The sequence below is a fragment of the Callorhinus ursinus genome, unplaced genomic scaffold (genome assembly GCF_003265705.2).
Source record: "Callorhinus ursinus isolate GAN/ISIS: 27379988/994484 unplaced genomic scaffold, GSC_fseal_2.0 scaffold11, whole genome shotgun sequence".
Classification (NCBI taxonomy): domain Eukaryota; kingdom Metazoa; phylum Chordata; class Mammalia; order Carnivora; family Otariidae; genus Callorhinus; species Callorhinus ursinus.
Window position 1 is genome coordinate 27084730 of NW_027397073.1, and position 16397 is coordinate 27101126.

Sequence of the window (16397 nt, forward strand, 5' to 3'; positions counted from 1 at the left end):
TTGTGATCCTTCCGGCAAAGTCACTTCCTTGGGGAGGCACGTAGACAGTCACCTTCACGACAGCAGGTCCCTCTCCGTCAGTTTTTCTTGCTGTGTCCCCAGCACCTGACACACTGTAGTAAGTATGAAAGAATTAGTGGCTAGGAGAGAGCGCACCTGGAGAAACAACCAGTTGAGAGAGAAACCAGGAGTGTAAAGGGAGTGAAGCCAGTCAAATAAGCTTACACGTTAAGTTTAGTAAATATGACCTTCCCCGAAGACCGTGGGTATCTTAATTTGAATTCCGCTGGAAGCCGACCCTGAGGTAAGAATTTGAGTGCAGGTCCTTTTTTCTGGGGGGTGATCCCAGAACACCTGTATGGGAGTGGGGAGGTAATGGAGATAGAAGGTAGGAGGGAAGGGAAGGAAAGCAAAAAGGCCTGCATTATTGAGCCAGTCAGCACTGCGGACACTGGAGCTTCAGTCTGGGGACTCCTGGGGAACCGTGTGGGACACACACCTCAAGCCAACTCACCAGCGGAGAGGAGCGGTGATATTCCTTCCCCAGCTCCCTGCACTCACTGGTTGAGGGCCACCCCCAGGAAGCATGAATTCCCTGGCATTCTCTGACCTCCCTGAAATGCAGAAATGCCAAGCAGAGTGGGATCCAGATTGCCGAGAGAGTCCTCGGGAGGGGCAGTTCCTGGCAGTCGGAATTTGGGCTGCCCTGTAAGGAAATGCTAAGTGCTGAAGGAATGTGGCTGGTGCCCTGACAGTGGCTGACCCCTGCGTGGCTCAGATCCATCTGTGCCCACATGAATTTTACTCCACCCTGCCTGCCATCACTTCTTCAAGTTCCAGTTTCCAACACAACACACACACCCCAGGAGGTTTAGCAACACAACACACAACACAACACAACACACACACACACACCCCAGGAGGTTTAGTAGGAGGTTTAGCAACACAACACACACACACACACACACACACACACACACACACACACACCCCAGGAGGTTTAGCAACACAACACACACACACACACACACACACACACCAGGAGGTTTAGTAGGACAAGCTATAGTTCCTTGCTGTAGATGGTCCTGAGTCTATATGCTACTCATCATCTCCTTCCTCTACCAACCTGTTATGGAGTGAATTGTATTCTGCCCACAGCCCCGTCCAAATTTATATGTTGAAGTCCCAATCCTCCACACCTCAGAATGTGACTGTGTTTGGAGATAGGGCCTTGAAAGAGGTGATTAAGTTGAAATGAGGTCCCTGGGGTGGGGCACTAATCCAGTCTGATTGGCATCCTCTAAGAAGAGAAAGAGACACAAGGGGTGAGTGTGCACAAAGGGACGACCTTGTGAAAAACAACCAGAAGATAGCCATCTGCAAGCCCGGAGAGAGGCCTCAGAGGAAACCAACCAGCACCTTAATCTTGGACTGCCAGCTTCCAGAACTGCGGGAAAATGAATTTCTATTGTTTATGCCATCCAGTTTGTGGTATTTTGATATGGCAGCCCTAGCAAATTAATACCACACATTCTAGATTCGCTTCCCTCTTGGCAAATCTACTGCTTGTCTAGGTTGCATGACGGGTGGGGTGACCCAAACCCTCATCCCTAAGGGGTCTCAGCCCCTGGTTATCAGGCTCTTCTCAGACCCTGTTTGCTGAAATTGCCAACTGATAATTTATCACCAGGCATGGCAACCCCCAGACACATCCCAGTGAAACTCCTGAATTCCAGATGTATTCCTCCCTGTCCCATTTTCCTCATGATAATCATCTACTCCTGCTGGGACAGTTACTCCTTTCCTTTCTTGCTCATCTACTGGCATGACTAGGCATCAGCCACAGTTTTAGTAGAACTTTCTTCCTTCCTTCCTTTCTTCCTTCCTTCCTTCCTTCCTTTTTTCTTTCTTTCAAGATTATTTATTTACTTGAGAGAGAGAGCATGAGTGGGGGAGGGTCAGAGGGAGAGGGAAAAGCAGACTCCCCACTGAGTAAGGAGCCTGACATGGGGCTCAATCCCAGGACCCCAGGATCATGACCTGAGCTGAAGGCAGACGCTTAACCGATTGAGCCACCCAGGCGCCCCAGTGGAACCCTTTCTATGCCCCGTGGTTGATGCATCTCCTGGCAACCACATAGAGTGAGATGCTCTAGTCCAGCAGAGCCTAAAGTTGAAGAGATGGGAAGCACCAGTTTCCTAAGTGGGTCAGTGTAATCTCTGGTGGCAGAGGCCACTCTCAGCCCTTTGCTCCCAGACCTGTGTTTTCTATCTATTGGAGTCAACATATAGTACCATATTATGGCTATATAAGCACCACATAAGACCTCATCATTAAGACCAGCACCCCAATCCCCGCAACGTATTCTCAAGCTGCCACACCTTTACAAGGCCATTCCGACATTCTATCAGGACAGCAGCTTCTAGGTGACGTGGCATGTAGTAGATAAAGTGGAGCCCACGGACATTTCCCTGTTGTTGCACCAACATCACTATGAAGTGAAGCTCTTGGTGTAAGGTATGCATTCTCAGTGGGGGCAGTATTACTCATCAGGGGTGAAAATTGGTTCTTGATGGGAAAAACTAATCTTACTCTTCTTTTTTTTTTTAAGATTTTATTTATTTATCTGAGAGAGAGAGTGAGATAGAGAGAGAGAGCCTGAGAGGGGGGAGGGTCTGAGGGAGAAGCAGACTCCCTGCTGAGCAGGGAGCCCGACGCGGGACTCGATCCCGGGACTCCAGGATCATGACCTGAGCCGAAGGCAGTCGCTTAACCAACTGAGCCACCCAAGCGTCCCTAATCTTACTCTTCTTATGTTTAAAGCACAGATACACATAGGGTGCATATGCAGAGATACAGTATATCTGTGGTATTAAAATGTCATGGGAGTGGCAGTTAGGAAAAAAATGTCTAATGAAGGGTAACGAAAAACAATTTGGCAAACACTGGTCTAAGGTGATGTTATGTGGAATTTCATGATGATACATGAGATACTCTTTGAGCCTTTGGATAGTGTTGTTGGCCAAGACACTGCCAGCAGAAAAGGAGAATCTATTCTTGGAATCAGTCCCAGTAGAGGTGAATCCCTGCTCTTTCTAGAGTGGAAGGAGTTCAGTGGAATCACGTTTCCACCAAGTGGCTGGTTGGTCTCCTTGGGGGTATGATAACATATCTAGGGATCACCTTCAGCTTCAGGGGCTAACTGGTCAGACATTTAGCAGGAGCCACTAAGGCGGGCCTGGTGAGTGGGGGCCCCTGTTAAGAGTCTTCATCCCTGCTACCAAAGCTACTCTGCTCATGAGTCCACTGAGGGAGCACTGGCATGGCCAAGGATAGAGGCTGGCTGGACGTCCCTGGATGAGTCATCCTACCTACCTGGTTGCTCTGCACCTCCTTTGATGAGTAGTTTCTTGTGGGTGCTGGTCTAAGACACACAGATTTCACATTTTGTTGCCCATCATCCTTTTGTTTTCAGTCTTCTGATCCCATTCCCTGATTCTTCAGTCAAGTTGTGCACCATTGCCCAGCAGTCTGCGTCTGTGCTTACCTGGGGCTCCTCTCCTTTCACACCACGTGATAACCAGCTGTGTTACTTGATGTGCTACCCATGGGGAGCACTTCTCTTCATCCTGGGTGGGGCTGTCATGTGGCAGCAATCCACATAGAGATGAACAAAAATTAATATACAGAGATGATTTATTCTTGAACCAGGCATGTTTTTGCTCTTCTCCACCCACCGGGTTGAAGGAAACCTCCTCTGAGGCCACAGGTATGAGCTGGAAGGAGAAGCATGGGCATGACAGAGGAAGTTGGTGGAGGTGTCTGCGTTGCCTGTTTGTGCCTGCCAAGGAGATATGAGTGGGCCACCAGCAGGTATCTGATGCTTTGGGGGGTACAAATAACTCACCATTTCTATGACTCATTTAACTTTTTTTTTTAAGTGGGGAAGATTATGAGAGGGGAAATAATAGAAAAAAGAAAGTTTTATATGTTTTGCTTCCTACGGAAGCAAAAGTCTGTTAATAGAAGAGCTCCCGTCTATGTAAGAGTCTTCAAAAAAATGTAGGCAGGATATTTTTGGTACTTGCACTTCCAGCTAATTGTCTCAAGAAACTGAAAAAAAATTTAGAAGTAATGTGATTTCCTCATAATTAAAAAAAATATGTTTAGTAATCACGAATGATGAAATAATTAATGCGTCGTACAGATTGAAGAAGTAATTAACTGTAGAATGAAGGACTTCTCGGAAATCATGTCAGAGGAGGTGCCATCAGGGGGAAATTACCACCAGATGGCAACAGAGCCTCTGGAATCTAATTTCATAGGGGAGTTTAAGAATGGTTTACCAGGGCTCCTTCCTGAGTGCAGCAGCTTTCATTGAACCTGTTATGGCAAATACTGTTCCAGATGCTGGCTGCGTTAGGAATCAGGCTCATAGGAAATTTTGGAATACTGTAATATAGTATGTGAATTATACTCCTTTTATGAATGCCTGGTAATTTTTTTGAATTGGGATTTTTCTCATGAGATTGAAAATTATTTTGTTTAAAAAATTTTTTTTGGGGGGGTGCCTGGGTGGCTCAGTCGGTTAAGCGTCTGCCTTCGGCTCAGGTCATGATCCCAGGGCCCTGGGATTTAGCCCCACATTGGGCTCTCTGCTCCGCAGGAAGCCTGCTTCTCCCTCTCCCGCTCCCCCTGCTTGTGTTCCCTCTCTCGCTGTCTCTCTCTCTGTCAAATAAATAAAATCTTAAAAAAAAAAAATTTTTTTTAAGATTTTATTTATTTGACAGAGAGAGAGGGAGAGAGCACAAGCAGGAGGAGCAGCAGGCAGAGGGAGAGGGAGAAGCAGAGAGCCCGCTGAGCAGGGAGCCTGATGTGGGTGGGGCTCCATCCCAGGACCCTGGGATCATGCTTAACCGACTGAGCACCCAGGTGCCCCGAAAATTATTTTAAATTCTGAAAGCTGCAATGAAAATGAATATAACCCATTGGAAGGAAATTTGGTAAATACTTATTAAAATTAAAATTGAGAATGTCTCTTTGATCAGCAATTTTACAGCTTGGCATCTATCTTATAGAAGTACACATGCACAAAAAATGTACAAGTATGGTCATTTGTAAGCATTGTTGCTTTTTTTTTTAAGTCATCTCTACACCCAACGTGGGGCTCACACTTGCAACCCCAAGATCAAGAACTGCATCCTCTACCGACTGAGCCAGCCCCTAAGCATTGCTTTTAACAGTGAAAAATTAGAAACAATTTAATGGTCATCAGAAGTGTGTTTAAATAAAGTTAGGGAATATTTAATTAAGGGAAAAATGAAATAGAGACATTTTCCTTACAAGGAAATATCTCCAGAATTCATTAATTAAAAGGTTACAGACAATATATACATGGACATTGAGTATTTAAGAATGTGATATTTGTACATGGGTAGAATGTCTGAAAGGATGCATATTGAACTGTTAATAATGGTTAACTCTAGGGAGAGGAGAGTTAACTTTCTATTACACGTTTTTCTATGTTGTACTTTATGTGGCTTGCAGATACATTTAAGAATATTAAAATTTAGAACTATTATAGAATTTTTTGAAGGAAAGAAAAAATATATAAAACCAATACCCAACAGTCAATGCTGTGACTATTCTGAATAACCCAGCATCTTTTTTTTTTTTTTAAGATTTTATTATTTCTTTGACAGAGAGACACAGCGAGAGAAGGAACACTAGCAGGGGGAGTGGGAGAGGGAGAAGCAAGCTTCCCGCAGAGCAGGGAGCCCAATGCGGGGCTCGATTCCAGGACTCTGGGATCGTGAGTGAAGGCAGACGCTTCACGACTGAGCCACCCAGGCGGCCCCTAACCCAGTATCTTTTATATGAAATATTTCTGATATTCATTTTGGCTCCAATGTGTAAGTATAGAGTATATGGAGAGAGTAAGCCTAGCTACCTATCTTAAAAGTCTATTTAGGGGTGCCTGCGTGGCTCAGTCAGTTAAGCTTCTGCCTTCAGCTCAGGTCATGATCCCAGAGTCCTGGGATTGAGCCCCACATCGGGCTCCCTGCTCAGCGGGGAGTCTGCTTCTCCCTCTCCTCAGCCTGCCGCTCCCCCTGCTTGTGCTCTCTCTCTCTGTCAAATAAATAAATAGAATCTTTAAAAAAAAGTCTATTTATTTATACTGTACAATTGCATTGGTTCAAATCCCAGCTCCCCCATTTACTAGCTCAGGCTAGCTTGCTAGAGTGACCATGGGCAAATAATTTAACTTCTCTGAGCCTTAGTCTCTGTCTATAAGATGAGAACAATAAAACAACTGACTTTGCAGGATTGTTATGAGAATCAAATGAATTATGTGAAAAGTACTCAGAACAGTTCCTGACTGATAGTAAGAGCTCAGGAAATGGTGATTACTGCCCAAGGATCTTAGTAGCAAACACTTCACTGTTAAATTAGGTGAGTGATTAACCATGCTTGCCGTCAATGTAAATTTTTTAGGGTGTCTGCAGGTAGCGTTTATGCATAGAAAATACATTTATCGTTATTTTGTTTTTTGAAATTGATCTTTTAAATTAATTATTTCAAAATTAATGTTCAATTTATTAGTCATATACATTGTAAAATTTAGTTTTTCTTTTTTTAATTTAGTTTTTCTTAAGTCTTTATCTTTATAAATCTCAACATTCTATTATTTCATCGCAACATTCTATTTATAAATCTAATAAATTTTAATAATCACTTTCAAGGGGGAACTTTAACATTTGGTCATTCAAATTCAAAAGACCAAATTTTGTTAAACAATCGGTCCCATTGTGATTTAAATTCCCTCAAGCATTTTAAACTACAGTATTAAATTTAATATAGATTAATTTCTTCTATTGCCTGAACTGACTAGCAAAACTACTTACAGTACTAAGGTCTAACAAATTCAGTTCATATATATATATATATTTATTTTTTTCTTGCAAAATTTTTTTTACAAAATTCAGTTTATAAATGTAAAGTATGCCACTTTTCCCTTTAGGCTGTGATATTTATTTATTTGACAGAGAGAGACACAGCGAGAGAGGTAACACACGCAGGGGGAGTGGGAGAGGGAGAAGCAGGCTTCCCGCTGAGCAGGGAGCCCCATGCGGGGCTCGATCCCACGACCCTGGGATCATGACCTGAGGATGCTTAACGACTGAGCCACCCAGGTGCCCTGGCTGTGATATATTTATCTCAATTTATCTATGCATTGTGTCTGCCTCCCAACTAAATTGTAAACCATAGAAAGTGAAGGTAGGTCAGTTCTGTCTTGCTAAGGAGTGACTAACACATAGAAAACTTCAAAGGCCAAAAAGGAATTGAATTGGTCTAAACCAGAAAGGGTATTCCAGCCTGAAGAAACAGCAGCAAAAGTAATGGGTAGTAAAGGTGGTAAAAAGATTTTGTTCATATTTGCCAAGTCCCGCCCATTATACATAAGTAAACACACACACACACACACCCAGGTATACAAAGTGCATGTGCGTTCTGAGTGGCTTGATAACATTTTTGTTGTTGAGGATTTCAAAGTATGTGAAACTGTACTTTATATGATCAAATACCTCATAAACAAGTCACTGTGCAGTGTATATCTCTTAAGTGCTTCCCATTTCTCAGGTCATATTCCTGGATTTTTCATTCTAGGATATGCTACCAGTGGGTGGATAGTCTTATTTTCCTCCCATAGAAGCCATCTCCACTATCTTACCCCACCACCAGACAAAACAACTCACAATCATTTGTTCCATTCATCAAATATTTATTGAGCATGTACTCTAGGCTGGCCCGTGTTGTAGAGGCCCTGGGGATACCACAGGGAACAAAACAAAGAACCCTTGCCCTTTAAGAGTTTACATTCTGGAGGAGCTGACAGACACAAACATAAAAGCAAATTATATAGTATTTTAAGAGGCACTAAGTGCTTTGGAAAGAAATTGAACAGCTGGGGAAGGGAGAAGGGGCCAGGTTTTTAACATCTGGAATTTTAAAAATGAAGCAAGGTACGGAAAATCTATAATAAAACTTTTATGTGTCTTATTTCTTCTCTGCCCTTCTCGGGACAGGTGTCTATTTCCTGCCTGGCAATTTGTACAGTAATGATAACTTCCATTTACTGACATGCCTGTCGCTCCACAAGTACCTTTCACGATTAGCACATTTAATCTTCATCAAATATCATCGTTCCCCTTTACAAAAGAGGGAACCGAGGTGGAAATCTCAAGGGCACATCACGGGCGCAAAGCAGAGATTGAGGCTGACTGGATCACTTAACTACGGGTCAGAAGAAGACCGATAAACATACCTTCCCGGACTCCCTTAAGCCGGCGGGGGTGAGCTATGCCAGCGCACCCGGCGTCCACACTGAGTGCGGGCCGGAGAGACAGACGCACTCCCAACCCGCACAGCCGGCACCAGGGCTACACACAACCGAACGAACCTGCGCGTACCGGGTACACCCGGAGGGGCAGAGCACCGGGCCAGGGGTGGGGCCTGGAAGGAAGAGGGCGGAGCCACGATCCTTCAGGGGAAAAAAAAAACATGCTTCCCGGAGTGGTTTGTCCTACGTTGCGGCCCGTAGCGTCCCTGTGCTGCCGCCCCTTCTCCGGGAGTGGCGGAGGTCCGATCACGTGGTAAGGCCGGAGGCCGGAACTGGGCAGGTTGTGGGAAGCGCAGGGTTTTGACAAAAACAAACGGCGACGGCGCTACCGCGGGGTCTATGGCCGAGGCGGTGAGGCCTCCGCGCCGGGCTAAGGCCAAGGCCAGCCGGACTAAAACCAAGGTGAGGATGTCCCCGCCACCCTTCCGAGACCGTGGCGGATGCTCCCTGTCTCCCTTTTCCTCTCTGGGGCGTCCCTCTCCAGCCAGGGCTACCCATCTCCTGAGCCATCCGCAGTCTCTGCCCGCACCTCCCAGTATTTGATCCCACCACCCACTGACACCAGTCCTGTTCATTTCTTCCATCTCCACGTTCCCCTGCCAGATTTGGTCAGGAGCCCTATATTTCTTTTCCTCCTCTGATCTCAGTGGGCTCTTTCTTTTCTGCTTTCTTGACTTTTCCCCACCTGGGTCTGGGTTCCTGCCGTGGAGCACCTTTTCAATCCCCAGCTTCATCTTTGTCTCTTTTGTCCTTTACACCTGGGAACATTTTCAGTCCTCTCGTGCACAAAGAGGGAGGGAACCTCTCCTCCACGCGTAGCATGTACCCTCTGGCAGAGCTTTATGGATAGCGACAGATAGAAAGTAGATTGTAGCGATGTACCTTTTCAGCTTTGAAATTCAAGGTGATAGTGGTGCTGCTGCTGTTTATTTCTCATTATCCTGGTCGTTTATGATGGGGGACGAATGTCCAGAAATTAAACCAGGGCAGGACTCACACAGTAGAGATGGATTTGAATTTTCTGGGTTACTTTTGTTGGTTTGTTTCGTTTCAGGTGCAGCTTGGGTTTTAATTTTTCTCCTATATATTTCCTGAAATGACATTTATTTTACAATGAACAGGTTAAATGCTGCCCCTGGATGGCTGGACCTAGATTATTCTGGCTTACCTGGAACTGAATTTATATTAAGGAAATAATGAGGGTAGTATTACTGGAAATTTCCTTTCCGACAAGTGGGTAATATTGCAGAGCAAGTGTAACTTAAAAATGGTACCCAAATCTGATTTTCTCATGCGAACAAAGTTTTGGCAGGACACAGGTGTTCAAAGATACTGTATTTAATAAGCCATAAATGATTGATGCTGTTTCATTGTGCATTTTAAAAAGGCTGTAATGGAGTTATGCACACCAGCATACCCAGGCCTGTGAGGAGTTACTCTTTGGGGTGAAAGCCATTTTGCTATCTAATTTAAGAAGCATATTCAAGAGAAATAATTTTTCATTGTATTGGGCTGGTAAAGAACTAGCTAGATGGAGGAGGAATTAAAAAAAAGCCCTTGGTGAACCACGTGTTAGGTCCCTGAACCTAGAATATGGTAGTGCATAACATGTAAACTTCAGTCATGTAGAGGGCAGAATGTTATATCTTAATCTGTAGGGCTTTTTTTTTTTTTTCTCCAAACGAATGATGAAACTAAAGCCCAGAGAAGTTAAATGGTAGGCCCAAAGTCATGCAGTTTGACAACTCAGGTTAGAGCCAAACATCTCAATCCAGTAGCTTAATAATTAATTCATATCCAAATGTCTGTCTATAAATACTTTTTTTAAAGATTTTATTTATTTATTTGACAGAGAGCGAGAGATAGCGAGAGCAGGAACACAAGCAGGGGGAGTGGGAGAGGGAGAAGCAGGCTTCCCGCTGAGCAGGGAGCCCCATGCGGGGCTCGATCCCAGGACTCTGGGATCATGACCTGAGCCGAAGGGAGATGCTTAACAACTGAGCCACCCAGGCGCCCCTGTGTCTATAAATACCTAAAAACATTTAAGAGGATTCTGTGTCAAGTTATTTTGTTTGCAACAGGATTTCTAAAATAAAAACCTTAAGCTTTTAATCTGTCAAGAAAAACCAATTGCTCATTTTATTGACACATTTCAGGCGATTTTCTTTCACAAACATATGTTAATTTATTTGAAGAGGCCTTCATTCCAGAGGTATTTGGTCAAACCAGAAATCCTAGACACATACTTTTTCCTCACTCTCCAAATCTAATCAGTCACTAGGTCTTGCCAGTTGTAGTTTCTAAATATTCTTTTCATTCTGCTCGTTTTTTCTCCATCCTACCACCACCATCCTCCAAGGAAGAGTTTTTGGATTTCTGCTAAACTGGCCTTTCCAAATTCATTCTTGCTGCCCATTCTGTAAACTAAAGCCGATTGATTGTTTTATTTTTATTTTATTTTTTTTAAAGATTTTATTTATTTATTTGACAGAGAGAGACACAGTGAGAGAGGGAACACGAGCAGGGGGAGTGGGAGAGGGAGAAGCAGGCTTTCCGCCTAGCAGAGAGCCTGATGCGGGGCTCGATCCCAGGACCCTGGGATCATGACCTGAGCTGTAGGCAGATGCTTAACGACTGAGCCACCCAGGCACCCCTAAATAAATAAAATCTGTAAAAAAAAAACCAAAACAGAAGTGATAACCTTCCTCCTTAAAACCTTTCAAAGGTTCCCCATTACCCTGAGGCTAGAGTCCAGAGTCCTTAGCATGGACTCAGGGCCCTAAATGACCTGGCTTCTATCTTACTCTTCAGCCTTAGGTTTATCACTACCATCTCTTTTGGATCTCAAATATGTATATATATTTTTTCTGCTTCAGGGCCTTTGCACATGCTATTTCTTCTGCCCTGATACCTCTTCCTGCCCCTCTTCACCTACTACTCAGTCATGAGGTCTCTACTAAAACAGTACTTCCTTAGAAGAACTTTCCCTCGTGACCCTCACATTACTCCCTCCTGCAGTAACACCCTGCACCCCTTTTGTCACTTGTCTCACTTGTAGTTATTTTGTCAGCAACTCTTCTCTCTTAGGCTGTGTCCTCAATGAGGCAAGGACTTGTTTGTTCCCTTTATGCACTTGGTCATGTTTGTTGAGTAAAGGAATAGATGCTGGTATTGAAGAATACTTCCAAGCTTTGTCACCTAGAAGAATTTAGTAGATTTCCTCTGAGTAGAATGAAAAAACCAAATGGAAAAAGTCCACAACACCAGCAAGGCCCTCATAGTTGTCATTGTAAAAATTGTTCTTTTGGAGTCAGTAGATTCATTTTTATGGCTGGCTGTAGTTTGGCCATAATTATAAAGTTCTACATTAATGAAATCTTTATTATCTGTGGTATAATTTGGCAGCTATTTACAGAGCCATAAAGCAGTTCCAGGACTCAGTTCAGGAAGTGAATAGTGTCATGTGTTGTTCCCTGTAGATAGTTTGAGTGGCTTGTGGATTTTTTTACCCAGCAGCTGACCTGCATTCCTCAATGTTAATCATCTGGTGGATGACCTCACATTGTTAGGTTGTAGTTAATCTCATTCCTAAAAGAGATTGTCCTAATAACGTTTTCATTCTTTTAGTACCATCTTCTACTAGAATATCCCCCACCTCAGAGGACCCTGGCTTTGGTGATCTTGGTAGATTATGAGTTAAGAACAGTAGATTTTTAGATTTGGACTTATTCTACAGATGCAGTGTATATTTTATAGTCATGGGATGTACACAAACATTAGTTAAATTCTGAATGCTAGCAACTCATTAATAGTAACAGCATATGGTAATTGCTAAGGATAGACTGAGATGTGGCCCAGAAAGCTGACCGCGAAATGGAAAGAGCTTTATTTTTTTAATTTTTTAAAGATTTTATTTATTTGAGAGACACAGGGAGAACAAGCAGTGGGGAAGGGCAGAGGGAGAGGGAGAAGCAGACTCCCTACTGAGCAGGGAGCCTGACGCGGGGCTCGATACCAGGACCCTGGGATCATGACCTGAGCCGAAGGCAGATGCTTAACCAACTGAGCCACCCAGGCGCCCCCGGAAAGACCTTTAAATCCCCATCCCCTGTTGCTTCTCAGCCTGGATGATTTCTGCCTCTTAGTCGCTCCCTTCCATGAATAGGAGTGAAGGTAGGGGATGCTATATATTACTCAGTTCCTTTTGTACCTCCTAAAGTCCATTTATTTGTTGAGCAGACACTCATTGGTAACCCAGAAACTGTTCTAGGCACCTGGGAAATAACAGAGGAACATCAAAGAACCTGGCCTTAATGCAGTTTACATTCTCAAGGGAGAAGACAGACCAACAACCCCCCTACGAAAAGTGAATATATGGTATGTTAGGAGATAAGTGTTAGGAAAAGAGAAAAGAACAGGATACAGAGTTGGGGAGTAGTGGTGAGAGATAAGGATGGGTTGCAGTTTCCCAAGGTGACATATAAGTAAAGACACAAAAGAGATGAGGGAGTTAGCCATGTAGATACTGGGGGAGAAACGTTCCAGGCTGATGCCCTGAGGGAGTGGCCTGCCTGGCCTGCCCCAAGAACTGCAAGGAGGCAGTCTGGGAAGGGGGGGGAGGGAGGGAGGGGAGAGTAGTGGGATGAAGTCAGAAACCTAACACAGGGCCAGGTCGTGCTGGGCCGTGTGGGCCATTGTAGCAACTTCTACTTCCAGTGAAATATGTACGCGCTTCAGGGTTTTGAGCAGAGGAGGGGTGTGATCTGAGTTATGCTTTAAAGGATCACTGTGCTTGCTGTGTGGAGAATAGACTGTAAAGGAGCAAGAGTAGAGGCAGAGACCTTTTAAGAGACTGTTGCAGTAATCCAGGCAAGAGGTGACAGTGGTTCGGACCAGACTTGTACAGGAGAGGTGGTGAGAAGTGTTTGAAGTCTGGGAGTTTCTGCAGGTAGAGCCAAGAGGATTTGCTGATGGCTTGGAGCTGGCCTGTGAGAGAAAACAGTCACAGACGACTCTGAGACAGGAGAGGTAGGGGGTGGAACAGGTTTGAGTGCTGATCAGGAGTTCAGGTTTGAATATGCTAATTTTGAAACCGGTGTCTACTAGACTTCCAAATGGAGATGTAAAGTAGGGTTGGGTATGTGAATCTAGAGCTTGGGAGAGCTCCAGGTTGGGATTAAGATCTGGGAGTCTTTGGGGTGCCTGGGTGGATCAGTCGATTGAGCACCCAACTCTTGATTTTGGCTCAGGCTCAGGCTCATGATCTCAGGGTCGTGGGATCAAGTCATGCATTGGGCTCCGTGCTCAGTGGGGAATCCGCTTGAGGTCCTCTCCCTCCTACCCTCCCCTGGTCCCCCTCCCCAATAAATAAATAAATCTTAAAAAAAAAAAGATCTGGGAGTCTTTGGCATATAGTCATTAGCATATAGATAGTTAAAGCCAGAGACTGAATTAGGTTACTTTGGGAATGAGCGTAGTATAGAAAGGTGATAAGAAAAGAACCCAGGGGCACCCCAACTTTAAGAGTTTGGGGAGAATAGGAGAAGAGGAGGACAAAAGAGTGTGCGCAGTGACCAGTGATGTAGTATGTGTCCCCAGGGCCCAAGAGTGTAGGGTCCCAGAAGCTGAGTGAAGGAAGTGTATGGAGGAGGAGGAAGAGGTCAAGCCTGCAAAATGCTAATACAACAGGAAAGAGGCGGCAGCCAAGAGGAGATGTATTCAAAGCAAAATGTAGAGGCCCCATCCTTCCCACAAGCCTTTTGACTTGTACACCATCCCTGGACACCCCAAGGAGAGCTGGTATAGTTGCCCCAAGAGCTTTTGATTTATACAGATCCACGTGTCCAAGCCCTTATCTGTTCTGTGCCAGACATTGTGCTAAGTGCTGCGGATACAGACATTATTGGTAAACAGCCTGTCTTTAGATTACTCTCATGGAAATATTCCTTTTTTTTTTTTTTAAAGATTTTGTTTATTTATTTGACAGAGAGAGACACAGCGAGAGAGGGAACACAAGCAGGGGGAGCGGGAGAGGGAGAAGCAGGCTTCCCGCGGAGCAGGGAGCCCGATGCGGGGCTCGATCCCAGGACCCTGGGGTCATGACCTGAGCTGAAGGCAGACACTTAACGACTGAGCCACCCAGGCGCCCCTCATGGAAATATTCTACAAAATGTATAAACTTGAACCTTCACTGTTCATAATGAAGCAGCTCGTTATTTTTACAGAAGGAAAGGAGTTGTAATTTTTTTTACTCCAGCTCAGAGAGAAAGAACTGTGAGTGAGGAAACTTATTTGTTTCCCAGAACCTACACTCTTTTTTTTTTTTTTTTTTTTAATTGAGAGAGAGTGAGTGAGAGCACGAGAGGGGAGAGGGGCAGAGGGAGAAGCAGACTCCCCGCTGAGCAAGGAGCCCGATGTGGGGATGTGGGATTCAGTCCCGGGGCTCCGGGATCAGGACCTGAGCCGAAGGCAGTCGCTTAACCAACTGAGCCACCCAGGCGCCCCAGAACCTACACTCTTTACTTTTCTTCTGATTACAAAAGTGCTCATTGCTTCAAGAAGTACGTGCATCTGAGCGGACACACACACACACACCCCCACAGAGAAATGTACAGCAGAAATGAAATGCCCTGAATTCTACCTCCTGGAGATAATTGTTGGTAGTGGTTTGTGTGAGTTCTTTAGTTTTTTTCCCACATGTACACAGCACTCCAGAGCATGTTTACTGTGATGTGTAGTTAAGTTTGTTTTTCCTTGTTTATTAACAATTCTTCCATTTCTGTATCAGTGCTTGATTATTTTTCCTTCTGTGGAATTATTTTAATGTTTATTCTCTATATGTAACTTAGGTGGAGATTAAAAGTAAAAAAATACAGATTCCTAATCTCCGGGGCATTTTTAGTTGTAAGAAACGTGTCTTTTGCTTAAAATAAAATTATGTCAGTATGAATTTTTGCACACGTGACTTGATACACATGGAGTTGCATTTGAATTTTGTGATGAATAATGATTATTATATATACAGTATGTTCTCCCATATCTTTATCTCTAGGCAAAATAATTGGAAGCTGGCTTTTTTATTTTTAAGTGAAATTTTATATTTTTAGTATAAGAATAGATTCAGATTTTGGCATAAAAGTTGAGTTTCCTCTGAATTCATTGGATATTCCCTCTGCTTTCTGAGAGGTATATAAAAATAAATTTCTGAATGTGCCAGAGCATATGATAAGTATAAATATTTGTTGGATAATTGAAAAATTTCTTTATATTTCTTTATTCTAGTACCTGGGACAGAGCCCCCTATACAGTTGGTATGCAATAAATCCTTGTGATTTATAGGTCATCACTATTGTCTCAGGAAACATTTATTGAACACTGTCAAAAATCAGAGGCAGATCAGATCCAAAGACATAAGATATAGTGCCTGGCCCTAAGATACTTGTGGTTTATGTGGGGGGAGACAGAATTTAAAGATAAATTAACCTGTAACCAGGGCTGGATGACAAGTACATATTGTAGGAGTTCAGAGTAAAGCATGTATGGAGGGGTTGGTGTGGTCACTGAAGGAAGATTTTGTCTTGAGGCATGATCATAACTGAGTCATCAAAGGCACTGAGGGCCAGGGGTAAGAATCCGTCTTTCATTAAGTGGAAAGCTGTGACTGTTTGTGGTGTTCAGAGCAGTGTTTTGCGGAAGCCAATGTTAAAATGGCATTTGGAATGAATTGGTGGTGGGGCAGAGGCCGCAGGCTTGGAGACCATTTAGGACCTGCTCCCCTATTTGGTGCTTTGGAAAAGTGAAGTAAGCCACAGGGAGCTCACCACTGCTCTTGAGACTCTGGCATCAGTGATGATCTAAGCAAATCCCCTCTCTCTGCATTCATACCGTAGAGGTCCTGTCCCTGTCCTGGGATCTTCAAGGAAGTGTCAGGCCTTTGCCATCAGCTCGAATGGTTGTCCATCCTTCCCTCCAGGTTGCCTTCCTTGGTCTGGATGGT

The 16397-nt window shown here is 44.1% G+C and overlaps 1 protein-coding gene and 1 long non-coding RNA gene across 4 annotated transcripts in view; one reads left to right on the plus strand and one right to left on the minus strand.

The window, feature by feature from the left end:
• Nucleotides 1–41: 41 nt before the first annotated feature.
• Nucleotides 42–8486, minus strand: LOC141373731 (uncharacterized). Of its 2 annotated transcripts, none has more exons than XR_012380024.1 (3): nucleotides 8327–8486; nucleotides 3376–3639; nucleotides 42–113 (listed from the first exon to the last, which is right to left on the minus strand). It is a non-coding gene; the product is annotated as an uncharacterized lncRNA (long non-coding RNA). The 2 variants fall into 2 exon arrangements; XR_012380025.1 differs by having other exon boundaries at nucleotides 3376–3776.
• A 188-nt stretch (nucleotides 8487–8674) lies between these two features.
• The window catches only part of EPG5 (ectopic P-granules 5 autophagy tethering factor), a 105407-nt gene continuing 97684 nt past the window's right edge, over nucleotides 8675–16397 (plus strand). For both annotated transcript variants that reach the window (XM_025886859.2, XM_025886861.2), the window contains exon 1: nucleotides 8675–8803. In XM_025886859.2, the coding sequence (XP_025742644.2) occupies nucleotides 8741–8803 (63 nt within the window). In that variant the 5' untranslated portion in view covers nucleotides 8675–8740. The remainder of the gene's footprint in view (nucleotides 8804–16397) is intronic.